General features: G+C 36.2%; 1 protein-coding gene across 1 annotated transcript in view; it reads left to right on the plus strand.

Moving 5' to 3' along the window:
- The window catches only part of LOC109213768 (INO80 complex subunit D-like), a 13468-nt gene continuing 2148 nt past the window's right edge, over positions 7281-18600 (plus strand). Inside the window, exon 1 of the mRNA XM_019377599.1 lies at positions 7281-8021. Coding sequence (XP_019233144.1) covers positions 7363-8021 — 659 coding nt within the window. The 5' untranslated portion in view covers positions 7281-7362. The remainder of the gene's footprint in view (positions 8022-18600) is intronic.

An 18600-nucleotide genomic window follows, 5' to 3' on the forward strand; every position in this document is an offset into this window, starting at 1 on the left:
AATATAAATAAATCACGGAAAAATCATAGCAAACCGTAATAATCCGTTGGACCAAATGAAGGAAACGAAAATAAGTACTCAGGGTTAGGGGGAGAAACATTAGAAGCCTTTATTGATAATATTGGTTTGGTCTGCCTCTCCATGAAGAGGTTCAGAGCCTTACAATGGTGTTCCTCTTCCCCATAATATGGGTATCGTTGTCTCTTTTTTCTCTCGTCAATAGTGGCGAAGAAGAAGCCCCCTTTCTAGGGTTTCCTCTCTTGGTATTTATAGCTGTGAGCTTCGTGAGCTGGCAATAAGTGACCGTGACCACGTTGGGATTTCGCCTTCATGGTGGCGGATGGGTCGTGGCCTTGTTGCTCGAATCAGATGAGAGTTGAATATCGTTAATTCTGAGTGGTCGTACCACTAATTAATCATGAATTAGCTTAAGACGGGATTAGCTTCGTTAATTATCGTGGGGTCGGATTCTGACCCATACATTATCTATAATTTATCTACAACTTTCACACATTATTTCTACCAAGTTAAATACAACTACAATAACATACAACTTAAATACAAATTTTATGCAAAATTTATACAATATGTCTTTTGTATATTTTGTATCTGATTTATACATAGTAAAAATAAATTTCATACAACTAATTATATATTATACAACTTATCTACAATTTTCATACATTATTTCTACTCAGTTATATACAACTACAATATAATACCACTTAAATACATTTTTTATACAAATTTTATACAATATGTCTTTTGTATATTTTGTATCTAATTTATACATAGTAAAAATAAATTTCATACAACTAATTATATATTATATAATTTATCTACAACTTTCACACATTATTTCTACCCAGTTAAATACAACTATAATAACATACAACTTAAATACAAACTTTATACAATATGTCTTTTGTATATTTTGTATCTGATTTATACATAGTAAAAACAAATTTCATACAATTAATTATATATTATACAACTTATCAACAATTTTCATGCATTATTTCTACTCAGTTATATACAACTACAAAATAGTATAACTTAAATATAAGTTTTATACAATGTTGTTCAACTTTCATACAATAGTTAAATGAATAAAGAAAAATAAATAAACAATAGAATACAATTTTTCTATAATTTCTGCAATATAATGTATGTCATGTCTTCTTCTTCTTCGAGTTTCAATATGAAATTCAGCCAAAACCAAGTCTAATTTTCACCAAAACCCCTCAAAATTGAGATATAAACTCCAAACCATATTCCCAATTATTTGCAACAACACCCAATCCAAACAAATAATGATTTTTGAAAATCCAAATTCGAATTCAAAGCTTCAAAGCTTTTTAATCGCTGTCAATGGTGGAATTGCTGCTCTCTTTTCCTTTGCTTTATATTACTGAAATTTGGGATTGAGAGATAGAGAGAGACGTATAGAGAATTCTCAATTCTTTGCAACAACATCCAATCCAAACAAACAATGTCTTTTGAAAACCCAAATTCGAATTCAAAGCTTCAAAGCTTTTTAATGGTTGTCAATGGTGGAGGGGTTACAGATTATCGCTTGTTTTAGAATAGGAAATAGTGGGTGATTGAAAAAGAAATTGTGGGGTGTGGTTTGATACGTGGGTGATCGAGGGGGTGGGATTTGGAGAGAGAAACTTGGGGGAGTGTGAATATACGGTAGAGTTAAATTAGGAGACTAGTTAATATCATTAAAACCCCTAAAATATACATAAATGGTAATTAGATATATAAAAGGTAATTATATTAAAAGTTAAGAATGGAGGGTAATATAGTTTACTATATGGCATAGGAATGTAAAAATCCCAAAAATAAAAATAAATTTTGGGGCCCCCAAAATTTGGGGCCTAAAACACTTGCTTTGGTGGCTTGACCCTTGGGCCGCCCTGCGGACTTGTAAATCGAATTATATTTGCAACGATCGCTAGATCTCTTGGGAGGCATAGTTGAGCATGATAAGATCCCCTTCAATCCAGCCTATTGTTAATCACCAACGCGATTACTGAGTAAAGAAATGTGAACTAACTAGTATTGAAAGAAGTGCATCACAAATTCTTATGACCAAATATTGTGTTACTCCCTTACCTTTTTTGCGAAAGTGAAATGTTCTGTTCCACTTGCTTCAATTGACTAATTATTGCAAAAACATATTCTTAATTTTCTCATTTTTATTATCTCTCGTTTATGACCAACAACCGCTGACATTGTATTTGACGATATCACTCTTCTTATTATCCAAGGTTGTTCTCTTCAATGAAGTCACACATGCTTTTGGCCAAGTATCACACTCTTTGTCAGGAAACAAGTTATCCCAGGATTAATTATCCCTATATTAGTTATCCCGGGATTGTTACCCCACCTTTTCATATGGATAAATAAAAATACTACAATCCCGGAATAACTAATCTCGGAATTAGTTATACTGCAATTTTATCCAACCAAACGTGATATAAATTCATCTCAAATTTAATCTCGAGATTAACTATCCCTTATCCCTCGTACCAAACGAACTTTTAGTGTTTGGTACAATGCACCTATCAATGTTATTCCGGGAAGAAAATGATGATGGTGATGGAGTAGAAGATGGATAGAGGTGTGACATTAAAGTACAAGGTGGGATAGAAAAGAAACTTCTCTTTTTTTTTAAAAGAAAAAGTAAAAAGAAAAAAGGTGACACAAAAGAAAAAGCCTACATGGGTCTGTTGAAAAAGAAGAAAGAGAAAGAAAAAAAGGAAAAAGAAAAGGGAAATATTTGTGTGCTTAGTCTTTGTTGTAATTGATATTGAGAATAGTAACAAAGTTTGAGTTATTAGTACCGATAAAATTGTTCTCACACTTTTGAAGTACTCATGAATTGTATAACTTACATATTTTTGTTATTTTTAATATAATATACTGTAATCTAAATTTTTTCAGAGTCTGTAAGAAATAGTTTATCTCATTTATATCTTAAAGAAGTCAAAATTACATGCGATGAGTTCATAAATTGATGAAGTACTAATGTTTATAAAATTGTTATAACAGAATGGTTTTATGCATAACCATTGTATGTGGCCCTGTGGGTATGTGATTTAGAGGACCGAGGATGAGCCTCAATTGTATTTTGATCTACTATGCTATTGATTTAGAGTAAGACGGTGGGTTCAAGTCTCATCGTACCTTGAGGGTAAGACACTGGGTTTAAGTCCTAGTGCACCATGATAATAAGTCGTTGGGTTCGAGTCCCAATGCATTATGTCCTAACATGCCTTTATATGGATAAGGCATTGGGTTTGAGTCCCAATGCACCATATTGATGATATAATGATGACTAAAGAAAAATAATATATTTTTCATGAAAAAGCATAAAGTTTGTCCCACCTGATTTGCTTCATTCTTGAAGTGAATGTGATACGATCCATAATTAGTCTAAATAAAGGCAAGTGGTTGACCAATGAACATGAGCGTGCCAAAGATCAAATAATAACAGTCATCATTATGGTAATTGTAAAAAGGAGAACGATAAGGGTTCTCAAAATGATCTTTCAAAGGTGAAGGAATATGTATCAATGTGGTCTGTTAATACGAGACACGTTCATATGATTATAGTCCATTCGTTGAAAATGTGACTTGTGATAAGCATTGTAAATGCAGGCTCATTCCTGAAAGTAAATGTTGAAATATATATGTGATAAAAATTATGCATAAGAATGTGCTTATGCATGGTTGGATAAATACCACAACTCACCTCTAAGGGAGGTTTGAGAGAAATAAAGATAATGAATATTACAATATGGTTACATGAATATGTCATTGGTCGCGTACACGTGGTACGCCAAAAATATTTTACCATGCCTATAAAAAGTTATTAAAGGCAAAAGTAAAGCAAGAAATAAGTCTTGTCTATAATGTTTTTGATTGTGACAATGATAAGATAATTTTTTCTGTGGAGAAAAAATTCACCACTTGGATGGTGGTATAAAGGATCTTGTAGTATAAAATTATTGAGAGCTCCGAAAGAGCGAATTTATTACTACCCGAATAAATAAAATTATTAATGGCATTGGTGGTAGTAAGTCTCAAAAAAGAACTTTTTGAGTTTCAAATATATTAGCCAAAGTGGTTGGCATATTGAAACTATAAATGAAAGGAAGATTGAATATCTTCATATTACTATAATCATACCGGGTAACTATGAAAGGTTACCCGATTTTTCTTCTATTTGTACTCCAGATGTATAAGCATGGTGATGAAATCACATGCCATAGTGAATTAAATATTTACTGAAATAAATATTAATTGGCACGACCGGTTGGCCATCCTGGTTCAATTATGATGCGAAAATTAATTGAGAATTCACATTGGTATATATTGAAGAAATAGAAGATTCTTCAAGAATTCTCTTGTGCTGCTTATTCTCACGATATACCAGTCAATGTTGGGATTGAATCCATTAAAAACTGGAACGAATAAAAGGTGATATATATATATGGGCCCAGTCACCTGCCATGTGGACCGTTTACTATTATATGGTTTTAAAAGATGCATTTATTGTATGGTCACATGTGCGTTTGTTGTCAACTCGCAGTTTGGCTTTTGTAAGGTTGCTTGCTCAAGTTATTAGAACACAGTTCCAGAATATAAATTATGATAATTTATTTTGATAATGCTGGTTTAATCAAAGTTGGTTTAGCAGAAATTGTATGCCTCCAATTAAGCTAAACCATTGGTTATGAGAATAAAACTCCCAAATCAAAATTTGGTATGAGGTATATTATTTAATATACAACATCACTTGTACGCATCTAGCCAACAAATTATGATAAATTCTCCCTATCACAATTGGTTCAGGGTCAGGAACCAAATATTTTCATCTAGAAATATGGATGTACTATATGATTTAATTGCGCCACCACAATGTACAAAGATTGGTCCCCATAGAAGGTTGGGGATATGTGTTGGTGATCCCAACATTAAGGGGAGAAAATGAGCAGCTGAAAAAAGTAATACATGGAATGAATTATTATGAGTACGCTTAGATCCTCGTACAAGATAATTCATTTGCAAAATATTCATTCACATTTGCTGACCCAAACTAAATGTCATATTTCAGCTACTAATGCTCCAAATAGAATAAAGTCCATGATGGACATAGTCTATGGAACGCATGAAGCGCAATAGACTAATCGGTTCCAAAGATAAAACTCCTTGACGAAGGAGAGGAGCAAATGTTCAAGATGGTCATAATAAGGAGGCAAGTGCTATATAAGAGCACCATGACATAACACTTCATAAGACCTCATGGGAGAGGCTCAGGTACCTGAAAATAATGAGATCTCGATAAGTTATGTCTTTATTGAGTGATGATGGAACCGATGTAAAATGATCCTCGATGATATTGTTGATATAATGTAGCGTTCAATATTATTAATATTGACGAGGATCTTGAGCTCAAATGTGTCATGAAATTTGGACAGATATATGATTGGTCAATGAAAAATACGCAATTAAGATTGACTTCACTTGGAAAACGTGAAGTTTTGGACTGATAGTCCCAACACCTGAAAGTATAAAGTCAGTGGGGTGACACAAGATTTTACGTAAATGTCCTAACATTGATTATATGGAAACATGTTCCCTTGTGGTGGGTACAATTGCTTTCAGATTTTAGTCTGGCAATACCTGATAAATTTGATATGCGTATATAAAAATCATTGAAGGATTTAAACTGTTCTAAAGCATATTAAGGTTCCCAAGAAATTCATTAAATAAAGTTTCAGCAAATCCTTATGTGGATTAGAGCAATCATGATGTACATGATTTATTGGTGCACTATGTATCTTGCTAGAACCACGAGTATAACAATATGCTAGCGAGATATACTTTAATTCCTATATAAAGATACTGGAATACTATTATGATTATATTGCAAAAGAAGTCCTTGATATAGATTTGTTTATTCTAACAAATATTGTAAAGGTTATGTTGGTTATACAAATGCAGGGCATGGTTCGTTGTTCAATAATCTATTTGGCTGTGATCGTAATGCCAAATTAACAAGATTTCAATTACATTGAAGATGATTCTGCATGCATAGCTCAATTGAAAGAAGGACTATCGAAGGAGACAAAATAAAACGTATTTCACTAAAGTTCTATTTCAGACATGATTGATGTTCAACAAATTTGTTCAAGTGATAATTTGGCAAACTTCTTCACAAGGCATTGCCAACCTCAGCAATTGAGAAGTTGTTATACATGATTGGAATATCGTATTTGAGATATCAAGTGATATTTTTGTCAGGGGGAGTATAGCACGTGCTGCACTCTTTTTCCCTTCGCACAGATTTTATCCCACTGGGTTTTCCTGGCAAGGTTTTTAACGAGGCAGCAAGTAATGCGTATTACAAGATATGTGCACTCTTTTTCCTTCACTAAACTTTTTTCCCACAGGGTTTTTTCTTGGTAAGGTTTTAACGAGGCACATTATCTTTGGACATCCAAGGGAGAGTGTTATGAAATATTTGATTATGGTGGATGTCCATAACTCCTAAGGGAGTAACACCCACTACTCTTCTCCATTAACCTCCCACTACTTCTTACCATTATGGATGTAACTCCCACACCTCCATGATCTTCCCCCATGTTCTCAATAGTTAATACCATGTTCATGACATCCCTTTGTATTGCCTATATCATCCTATAAATAGAGGGTTTGGGCATCACACTGTACACACGTGAATATATGGAAGAAATAAGAATCTCTTCTCTCTTGCTCCCTACATTCTTGTCTATTTTCTTGTTTTATATTATTACTTTGAGCTAAATTTTCGTAACAAAAGTAAAATAATTTAGTACTAGATGTAACTAATATACAGTGTTCATAGAAAAAGTGACACACAGACAATTAAATTTGTTTTAATCAGCCTCTCATGCGCATCAAAGAAAATATTTGCAATTTTTCTCCCACGTCATCAATTAGGGATTGCTAATTTCAGTTTAAATTAAAATAAGCGGATAATAAACCGCTGTAAAATTAAGGTGTATGAAGACTTTTTCCTATTTTCCCCACTGTATAAACGTTATTCACCAAGTCATATTAACATTGGCATATTGGAAGAAATACTGAAGTAGATTCCATACTATTAAATTCATCGAATTATAAAATATTGATTAGTTGAAATAATTAATTTTGTTTTTCTTTTCAAATTACAAAATCCTTTTCCTTTAAAAAAGAATTATTTGCGGCGTGTACTGTATTTTTATGCACTTCGATAGTTAAATTCGTTGAACTGATTGCAAAATCAACCACAAGCTGTCAAAATCATAACCCCACGGTCAACAGAAGATGCCCCCTGCGACCCCTCAGTCCACCGCCACCGCCCCTGCCTCCGCCTCCACTGCCGTCGCCGTCGCTTCCACCACCAATCACCGTCAAGGAAACCCCAATCCCAACCTTAACCCTAACAGAATTGACCTAAAGAACGCCAACAATCTCAACAGAGCAACCAATTCCCGTCTCTCTTCCGTAGTAGATTCCGACATGCCCGACCCGAATTACTCGACCGGCGCCAATTCCGCCGGCCGTCCCTCCTCTTCAACGCCGATCAAAATTGACGGATGCGAGGAGGACACAATTTTGGGCAAGTCCAAGTACTTGCATAAATTGGAAGTTCTCAAACGGCGGCATCGGCGGACGAAGCAACTACAGCGTATATACAGAGACTGTTACTGGGCGTTAATGGAAGAAGTGAAGCTTAAGCACAGGGAGTATTGCTGGAAGTATGGAACGAGCGCTTTTCAAGAAGACGAGGATAAGACTAAGGATGGCGGCACTCTAGGCGGAACTGGAGAGAACAACAATGGTAATAATGCAGTTAATAGCAATACGTGTGGGGTTCATGGCTGCAAGTCGAAGGCAATGGCACTTACGAGGTTTTGTCATATGCATATATTGTCGGATTCCAAGCAGAAGCTCTACAAGGCTTGCAATTATGCCATCAAAAGGTTTGCTTTTTATTCTTTACTACTTTGTGTTTCACACATTTATGTCTTTACATTTTACACATTTACCAGAATCATATTTCTAAGCTTTATATGTCTGTGTCTCTCCGAATAGGTAGGTTGAAACTTATCCTGCCCTAGAATATATAGTACTGCTACTTGTTATTACCGATTAAACAAGGAGTATGTAGTACTACTTGTTATTTAGTTAGCCTGAGTATGATTACTAGGGGAAATCTGCTAGTGGAAAAAGAGAGTCTCATCTCTTGTCGAGTAATTTTTGTACCAACTGATTGATGGCTGGTTGCGCTTATTAAGCTATGAATACATTGCTTAATTCGTGTGATGTGTCCTTCCTGAATTGTTTCTGAAGCAGAATGCATGCCCCTAATCTTATGTTATATTGCTTAACCTAATGTGGATCTAATAATTTTTTTACTTACTAATAAAGAAATTTTTTATCTTTTTACTCAAAAGGAATTTTACTAATGTAGAATCTAACTATTTTTGGTTATTTGCTGATATTTTTGAAAATAATACCTTTAGTGAATGAAATTGGTTCATATTGGCAACTTGTTTGGGACGGAGGCATAGTTGTTGTTGTTGTAGCGAGTAAAATTGGTTGCCTACACTGTATCTAGAGCGGCAAACTTTACCACATTATGACTTGTAAGTTCGTATAAGTAGGCTAATGTCGTTCTTGCACGTGCATATCGTGTTCATTTACTCATTAATCTGTTTGGTTATGGCTCTCAATAATCAATATATCATCTATGTCTTAATCCTAATTTATAGGGGTCGGCTTTGGTAGTGTCTTAATTAGAAGAAAATTATTCTGTTTGGTGATCGTGTCTTTTACTCAACAAATTTGTGAGCCCAGCTCAGATAATTTTGGCTTCATTTTTGCCGTGCTTATGAATGGATGCTTGTCAACCCTCTTTTATTATTTCCATTTAAGAAGCAAACTGAACTTCAAAATGATTCACCGAATTGCCGTTCTCGTGAAATGCTTGCATCTATTAGCATGCTTCTCAGTTCTCATCTTTGTCTCTAACCTGTTTCCATCGAGGGCTACCACATGCCAATGATGCTCCTTACTTCACATGTGCATGTTCTTCCTCCGTTTGTCTCCTCTTATTCCCATACTCGATATATCCAATCTATCTGCTCCACAAAGATATAACCTTGAAAGAACCATTTGTCCATGGTAGCCTCAAAATATGTTGTCCTCTGCTTCCTAGACAGATTTGCACTGAATCGTGTATTCTACAATTAGAAGGTGTCTGCGAACACTCGAGTAATCTCTCAAAAAAGCTGGACTGCCATAGAATTCTCTACTCTATTTTTAGCTTACTCTTAAAAGAAATGTGGTCCTTCAGTCCCAGAATCCATATTATAGCAGCATATAATCTTTCATTAAAAAGAAATCTTGTCAGTGCTATATTCATTGCTTTCAAGTTGTCTCCATGTCGTAATTCTTTAAAAAAAATTGTCTCATTGTACCAGCGGAGGCACCATTAACCCGTCCTTTTTTTTTTAATATCAGTGCCAACAGCACTGATCCATCTTTGATATCTGCTTCATATCAGCAGGTGATCACTTAGTGTCACTATCTGGCTTCTTCCATGTTATATCTCCAAGCCAAATTATCCAGAAGAGCTATCTTAAAGTTAACAACCTGAACTATTGAATAAAATAGGACCAGGGAATTTGCCCATGAACTTTGATAAATCATGCACCCTTTGCTGTTTCCATCCATAGAGATCTCCTTGTTGTCGCTTTAACCTATCGCGACGAGATTTGGTGACAGAAGTCTTTTAAAGTTTGTAAAAGGTGCTGGACGAGTATTCTTTTTTCCCTTTCTTGGGTGATTGGTAAAGTAAAAATAAAAAAATTAAAAACTAAGTGCTTGTTTTGATGGGCAAAAAGGCCATATCTTCAGAGGAAAAAGCAAGTGTCAGAATTTTTTTCTTTGGTGTAAAAGTAGCTTCATTGATAATATAGACCCATATATGGATTTTCTGGAGTAGCTAGGGAGATGTTCTAACTGACTATATGGATATGCCCAGCAGTCTTGTGTAACTTTTTGGTACCATCTTGGTACTCGGTTAGTAAATTATTACCTTATAAAAAATAATATTTTAAACCAAGTGGCAGGCTCCAAGATGTTGCATAAACTATAGACAATATTGGGAATGAGATGGACTAATGATGTACGAATCCACACACATGCACATACATAGTGACAAGAGGGGGAAAATAAAGCAATGTGAGCCAAATTCAAGATTAGTCAGTGCGATGAAAGAAGTTCGAAAAGCTCCAAATGTCTTTGACTTCTTTAGGATACGAGCCTTACACTACAATATAAAGGCCTAATGCACCCAATTACACTATATGCACTTTAACGTCTTCAAAGCATCTGTTGTTGCTCTCTTTCCAAGTGGACCAAAACAAAAATGCAATTAGGAAGAGTATGACTTACATTTGACTTTTTGGATCTCAAACCTTGCACACAAGAAAATGAATGAGAAATAACAGATTAGGTTAGATAACGTGGGTAGTCTAAGGTTCAAGCACCATTTTCAGAACTAGTTTATTGAAGACAAGATGTTCGGCAGCTTACATAATTAGTTTAAAGTAGTGATTATTTTCTATTTTATCAAGGTTATCTATTTTTCTGGAATATTTTGTGAGGTTTTACTGGAATATTCTACTCTTGTGCGAAGATTGCTCTAGTACCTAGGAAGAAAAGTTTATATGCAAGGGTAATTTTGGTTCTGGAAGGTTGGAAGGTAAAGTAAAAACACTATAGGTAGTTGGCTTCACTTATGTTCTGAAATCCTTTTCAGGTGGATTAGGTAGTGTGGTGCGTGTTTACCAGTTTAATGCTTTTTGATCATTGGAGATCACTCCTTCAGCAACTATGCTTTGTTTTGAATTGTGTACTGCAATTCTAACTTTCTAATGTCATGGTGTAATGCCTATCGGATCTAGTTCTGATTCGTAGGGTTCATCTTTTCCTTCTTTTCAGATGATACTACTTGCTATTCATTTTGTTCCGGCCCATTTACGCTTAAAGCTTCCATATGATATTAACCATCATTGATGATTTAAATCCATAAATTCCGCCAAAATCAACCTCAAATCTGCACTAAATTGAATCCTAAAAGCTAACCCCCATGCTATGTTGCACGTACTATCCAAAACAGTGCCGCACATGTGTCTGATCCTCCAGAAATGCATTACTTTTTGGAGGATCTGACATGCACTTATCGACATTTTCGGAGAGACCGGGCAACATAACCCCTACGCTTTTTAGTAAATAAAGGAGAAACTCTCAACTGTGGTGATCATTATTTCTTGATAATGGGGAGATTTCCAATATTTCTAGCTTCAAAACACGATGGAAAATGGGTCTCCCTATGTCATTCTCCACTTAAATAAAAAAATACTTGGTTCACTAGCCAGCATTTGAACTCGTGATGTACACCTGCTCCACGTTATGTGTTGTGCTACCTCTTCCGTTGAACCAAAGTTCCCTGTTAACTTTCATTATTTCATGTACTAGAAATGCTCATTTAAAATCTTTCTCCCAATGAGAAGGCATTTTGACATTTCAATTGAGAGGTCTAATTACCATTTTCTATCTATTGGCCATCACCATAACTCTAACTTTATGGATGCACCTTTTTCTCAAAATGAAATTTATATATTTACCACGTATACATCTTATTCCAAGTCTGAAGCCTTTGAGATTGAATTCCTGGAGGGAAGCAAGTGGATTGGCGTGAGCCTTTCTCATTATATTATGTGCTGACTTTAGTATCTCATTTATGCTTCAGAAAGCTACCAACCAATTGGACCTGGTGATATATTTTTATTAGAGTCAATGTGATTTAATCTTTTAATACAAAAAGCACCAAGCTGGTACACACAGGTAAATCCTATTGGACACAATTTATTTCCATATTGTTTTTTTGATTCGATAGCAAGAAATACTGTTTGAATATTTGAATCCAAGACTCTTGGACAAATGATAACAAAAAACAGAAAAGAGGCAAAAAACTGGTAAGGCCTTCATGAGCAAACCACTCAATAGTTATAATTTATGTTTGTTCCCATTCTTCTCAATTAGATATTAAATTTTAGCTTGATTGCTTTCTTTCTGCCTTCATCTTCCTACGTTTAGTTTTACAGAATAGCCTCTAGTTCTCTCCTCATTTTCTATGTCGATGCCCTAAAACTTTCCAAAGGATTTAACGATTTAAAAAAAGCTTTCCGAAGGCTTTATATATCCTTCATTCCAAGTCAGACTTTTGATCCTCTCTAATCCGGATTCACGTGTTTGACTCAAAAGTGGCCTAGAATAACCCCCCCCCCCCCCCCCCCTAAAAAAAAAAAAAAAAAAATTAAATTCATATCTCTATTCACAGTGTTAGAGTCAGACTGATGTGTACTTCCCATGTCACTTCCATCTGTGGAAATAGAGGAAGAAAAGAATGAACTCCTGATACTCTTTTAAGTCCCTTTCGCTAGGATGATTAAATTCCTTGAGCTGTTGTTCCTTAAGCTGTTTCCTTAAGCTGTTGTTCTTTGGACCTCTTATCAAAAAGAAATTTGGAAACTTTGCAACCCCTTCTCAGTGACTCCGTTAATTCAGATTTGCTTTCCTAATTCTGTAAATTGCTCTTTCGGGTGATTTCATCTACGCTTCTGATCCTTCTCTACCTTCACTAATAAAATGTTCTAACTTATACTATTTCTCTTAAGAAAAGGGGATGTTTGCTTAGTTTGAAGCTTACTTCTTCTAGTGAAGCTTACTCCTTCTGGTGCATTATTTTTCATCATTAGGAATTTTCTTTCGTTCAGTCTTGTTTACTGTCTATCTTTCCTCTCACTAATTCTTTGGATCTCAGTAGTGGGGTAAAATATCTGGCCCATGTTGTTTCTTACTCGGAAATCTGTAGCCCGTTTTGATTTTCGAGTTTTGGCCAATATTTTGATATGATTCAGGCCCATTTGAGGTGATCTATAATGGTGAATTCTACTGATTTTCCAATTGGTTCTTGCCAGCTGCACCCGTTTCCCACATCCAACAATTTTATGCGTGTCCCAAAATTCGTCCCCATGATATTACTATAGATATCTTTTAGAACCCCTATAGTATTGATTTCTAAGAACTGTCTCTTTAAATATTCCGTTTGCTCAGGATTGAGATTAGGAGAATCCGCACCATTAAGTTGTGGTTGCATAAAATAGGTTTTCATAAAGACTTCCATTAATATTCATTCTCGTCTTGTTTCTTTTTCCGAAATATCGTGGATCGCCACCAAGTCTTTGGTCTATTGGCAAGAGCGTAGCGCATGATGTGGGTTAGGAACACGAAATGAGTTCAACTCTATCGCAACACAAAAACCTGGTATTTAAGTGGAGAAGGACATGCCCATTATCCCTGAGTTTTGAATTGTGCGCCAATTGGCTCTTGGGGATTTCTCAGTTATAAATACACATATATATTGTGTGTATGTATACACACATACATACATACATACATATTTCGGGTCATTTTTTAGTTTACGGGTTCCTTTCATAAAGGATAAGGTAAATAAATCTTATTAATAAGGGAGAACTTCCATATAAAAGTTGCATACCAAGAAGTAGAAAGGCTACACAAAAATGTAATTCTCTACAAAAAACATGCAATCCTCTACACTAATAGGGGCCTCATGGGTGCAACTAAAGTTCAACTAAAACAAAATGCTACTACTCAAATGTAGTGTCATTTTTGCCCCCCCCCCCCCCTCCCCCAGAGCTTTGGTTTAGTGGTAAGGTCGCAACACTTAGTGTGTGAGTTAGACACATGTCACACGTTCGAACACTGTCGTGGACAAATCCTGGTATTAAAGTTGCAAGGATAGTAGATGGGGGAGTTCACACTCCCGGAGTTTCAAACCCGTGGGGCAACTGGAGTTGGGTGGAAGACCAGGAGAGATTTCTCATATACAAAAAACTAAGTCATTCTCCATTCCTTTAGAAGCTCTGTATTTTTATCCTTGGAGAGCTAGATGGGTAATGTCTTATGCCCTACATATGTTTTCCTTCTTCCAATGGCAGAGTTGTCTAGGCATCTTCACCATGCCCAATAATGTTTATTATACTCCAAACTAGTTTAATAGCACAGACCACAGTCGCGATGCCACATGGAAATGCAACAGGAGGTCCACTTCTTTGCCCAAGCACCTACACTACGCATGAAGCACCGAGTAACATAGTTGAGCCTTCTCTTCCTCAAGTTATTAGCTGTCAATATCATTCTCCTTGCTACCAGCATTGGCGCCCTAAGAATCCATATCGATAAGTGCGGGAAGCCCGAGTGCTTTCTTAGCAAAATTTTGCTGTAGTATAGCCTCCATTGAAAAGAGTCCACCTCTCTCGATCCTGTCTTCATAAGATATGCTGGTTAGCATATCGTGCATTCTGCCTTTAGAGCATTTTAGTTGGAATCCAGCTACCTCCAATCTTGTAGGTTTTTGTGAGCCTCAGAATGCATATGATACTTCTGAGTCTCAAACCGAGTGAACTTGTCCATCTTGTGTCCTGTATATTTACTGCATTCAATCTCTCTCATCTCTCTGGCTTGGTACTCTATATATGTTGTGGAAAATGATCCTCTACGCGTTTTCTCCAGCCACCCGTGACCGTAAAAACTAATCTGCTGTCATCTGGTACACTATATGTATCATTGCCACTAAGTCTGCGCACTCCACGATGTTTCTTCATAGTGTACACCTGTAAAGATTGGTGTTTCCCCGTAGTCCTCAACCGAAGGGTTGCATGATTTTGAGTCCTTCATCCCTTCACTGACCCATATTTTAATGTGATCACAACCGTCCATAAAGCATGTTCTTCAGTCTTAAATCTCTATAACCATTTTTCGCAGCGGTGCCTTGTTGAATATGCTCAAGTTTTTCACCCTGAGTCCTCTCCATTTCCTCTGGGACATGATGACATCTCTATATGGTGAAAGAAATTTTTAATTCAGCCAATGCACGCCTGATTTCTCTCCAATTCCTTTATCAGGATCAGTTTTTTCTTGTCATGCAGATTAATATTCATATCTCAATGTTCCCCAGAATTGCCGTTCTCCAATTTAAATTATTTTTCTTTTTATTTGGTGCTACTCTTTGATACGGATTCCTTGCACTTTTAGCGGTTCCCCATATATGGATCCTTTACTAGAAACCAAGTTGTTCAATTCTCAATTTTTTTGAGTAGAATGAGGCTTTCTCTTGGTGCAATCCTCACAACCATATTAAAGACCATGTTTCAGTGCAGTTATTGCCAAATAGAATTGACGAGACCAGGAAGGTATTCTTTCCTAAGGGGAAAAGTTTAGTGATTTAAACTCCAATGAAACCAAACAAACAACTCTCCTCAAGTAGCAAGTCCAGCAACTCATGCTTTGCAATAGAAGGAGCACTGATTTCTTTCTTTTTCTTAATAGAAGGAGACACTGATTCATTGAAGGCTTCATGGTACTCCCATTAGGATACCCAGGGAAAAAATGAGGACCAAACACTTGCCAGGAGCTCTGTAGATTCAGTAAAAAGACCAAATAAAAACAACCTTTTAATCTTTGTTGATTTTTTTTTTGAGATGGTAACAGATCCAATATATTAATAAATCATCAGCACAAATTTTGTACTGGAACCAAGATTACATCAAGAAGAGCTAGGACAAAAACAAAAATTAAACTTCCTTGTTCTTCTTACAAGGAGCCTAAGACTTCTATGATTGAATCCTGGTCATCTATATATTCTGCTTTACACCAAAAACTAAAAAGAAGAATGCAATTCATTTTGATCTTCTTTACAGGGCTACTTATATCTTCAAAACACCTTGTATTCCTCTCCTTCCAAATTGTCCACCAAATGGCTGCTGGGACAATTTTCCATCTATCTTTGTTTGATGTAGAGCTCCCCCCGTGTTCCAGCTAGACAAAAGTTCATAGGCTCTTCCTGGCATTGTCCATCGAATGCCCCTGATGTTAATGAACAACCCCCACAGTTGTCTTGTCACTCTACAATATAGAAACAAATGGCTAATTGTATCTGCATCTTGGCCACACAAATAACATCTAGAATAGATTGATATACCTCTTTTCATGAGGTTTTCTTGAGTGAGTACTGCTTCTTTAGCCACCAACCAAGTAAAGCATGCCACTTTATATGGTATTTTGACTTTCCAGATATGCTTCCAAGGCCATAGGCTGAGTTGAGGTCCTAGCCGATTTAGATTTTTATAAGCTGATCCTACTGTAAACCTCGCGCTGCTATGTTTCTGCCATACTAGAGTGTCTTCCCCTTCTTGTAATCCTCTCATTGTTCCAAAGTATTATAATATTCAGTTATTGTAGTTAGTTCCCAGTCTTGTAACAATCTTTGGAATGTCAAGTTCCATCCTCCAGTACCCCATAACTCCTTAATTGTTGCCCCTTGTTGCTGTCAGAGTAAAAATATCAGGGAACAAATTCTTGTCCAATTCCTAGCCAGTTGTCCTCCCAAAATAACGTTTTCCTTCCATCCCTCATATTAAGACTTAAGTCATGAAAAAGGTTTGGCCACAAGTTCCGGATTGATCTCCATAGACTAATTGCATAAGGGTTCTTCACCTCTTTGGTCATCCAAAACCCTTCTTTTCCATATTTTGCCTTTATCACCTTACCCCATAGTGTTTGTTCTTCCTTAGGAAACCTCCATAACCACTTCATCAATAGACATTTGTTCTGCTTCCTAAGGTTTTTGATTCCTGAAATCCTTTTTTTTCTTTATTTCCATGCCATAAAAAGTTCCTTTTCAGAGCCTCCAATCTATTTTCTATACTTGCAGGTAGAGGAAATAAAGACATCATGTAGGTAGGGAGAGCATCTAGCACAGAGTTAATAAGTACTAGTCTACCTCCCAAAGAGATATATTGTGTTTTCCATCTAGCTAGCTTTTTCTCACATCTTTCCAAAACTCTATTCCAAATTTCTTTGGATTTGCTTTTTGCTCCCAAAGGCATTCCCAGATAGATAGTTGGAATTGTCCCAGTTTCTCCTCCCAAAATGTTTGTCAGCATCTGAATACTAGGCACCTCATTAACTGGGAAAATCTGACCTTTTCTCCAGTTAATTTGAAGATCAGAGATAGCTTCAAAGAGGATGAGGATAATCCTGAGGTACTTTACTTGACTCTCTTCTGTTCCATAAAAATACGGGTATCATCTGCATATTGTAAGTGAGTTATTTCTAACCTCTCATGTTGATTATTTGCAACATTGAATCCCTTGCTCCACCCATTACTGTTAGCAGTCTTCAACATATTGTTCAAACCTTCCATAGCTAGTATGAAAAGGAAAGGTGAAAGGGGGTCACCTTGTCTCAAGCCCCTTTGAGAAGGGAAAAACCCTACTGGAGATCCATTAATCAAAATAGTGAACCTAACAGTACTAATACAGAATTTCATCCAGCTAATCCACTTCCTTCCAAACCCCATCTTGTGGAGAATTCCCAGGAGGAAATTCCAAATGACATGATCATACGCTTTCTCGATATCTAGCTTGCACATTATTCCTGGCTCCTTCTCCTTAATCCTAGAGTGTATACATTCATTAACAATCAATACAGCATCTGTGATTTGTCTCCCTTTAATGAAAGCCATCTGGTGTGAGTCAACTAGTTTGTGCATCACTTTCTTACGTCTTTCAGTGAGAATTTTGGAAATCAACCTGTATATGCTTCCTATTAAGCTGATAGGCCTGAAATCTCTTAGCTCCTTTGCTCCATTCTTTTTAGGAATCAGAGTCGCATAGGTTGCATTAAAGCTTTTCTCAAACATCTCCTGAGAATGGAAGTTCTGAATAGTTTCCATGATGTCTGTCTTCACCAGTACCCATCATCTGGTCCCGGGGCTTTGTCTATTGCACACAATTTCAAACAGTGTAAGACCTCTTCTTCTTCAAAATGATTATGCAAAGCTTGTTGTTCTTCTTCTGAGATTGTAGGGCAATTGGTCATGCTGCAGGTAGGTCTCCAACCCTCAGTCTCTGAATACAACTTAAGATAAAAGTCAGTAATCTCTTTTTTAATAGCTTCAGGCTTTTCAATGATCTGCCCTTCCACTATCAGGTTGTCAATACTCAATAGTATTGTTGATATCTATTATCAGTTTATTAAAAGCCTTTGCTTTGCTTAAATTGATGAAATGTTGTGTAGCTAGGGTTATCACGTCATGGGTGAAACCACGCGCTTCAAATGGTGATGTGCAAAGTGATCCAAACGAGAATCAGTTGGTTCTTTGAATCTCAACTTTGAGGAGCTGGATTAACATCTGACATTATTATATATTGGACGTTTTTGAAATTAGAGTTTTTGTTCCAATACTAAACTCATATATGTTTGGTCTTTTTCCCCTTAAATTCTTTGTAAATTGTCCACTTCACTTAAAGTAAGTGTGCACTTCATTTCTCGCTTTTTGCTTTATGCTCCCTGGACTTCATCCCTCTCTTTCCCTTTTATCTCCCATCGCTTCACCTCCACAAA

Source organism: Nicotiana attenuata, chromosome 2 (genome assembly GCF_001879085.1).
Source record: "Nicotiana attenuata strain UT chromosome 2, NIATTr2, whole genome shotgun sequence".
NCBI classification, from domain to species: Eukaryota; Viridiplantae; Streptophyta; class Magnoliopsida; order Solanales; family Solanaceae; genus Nicotiana; species Nicotiana attenuata.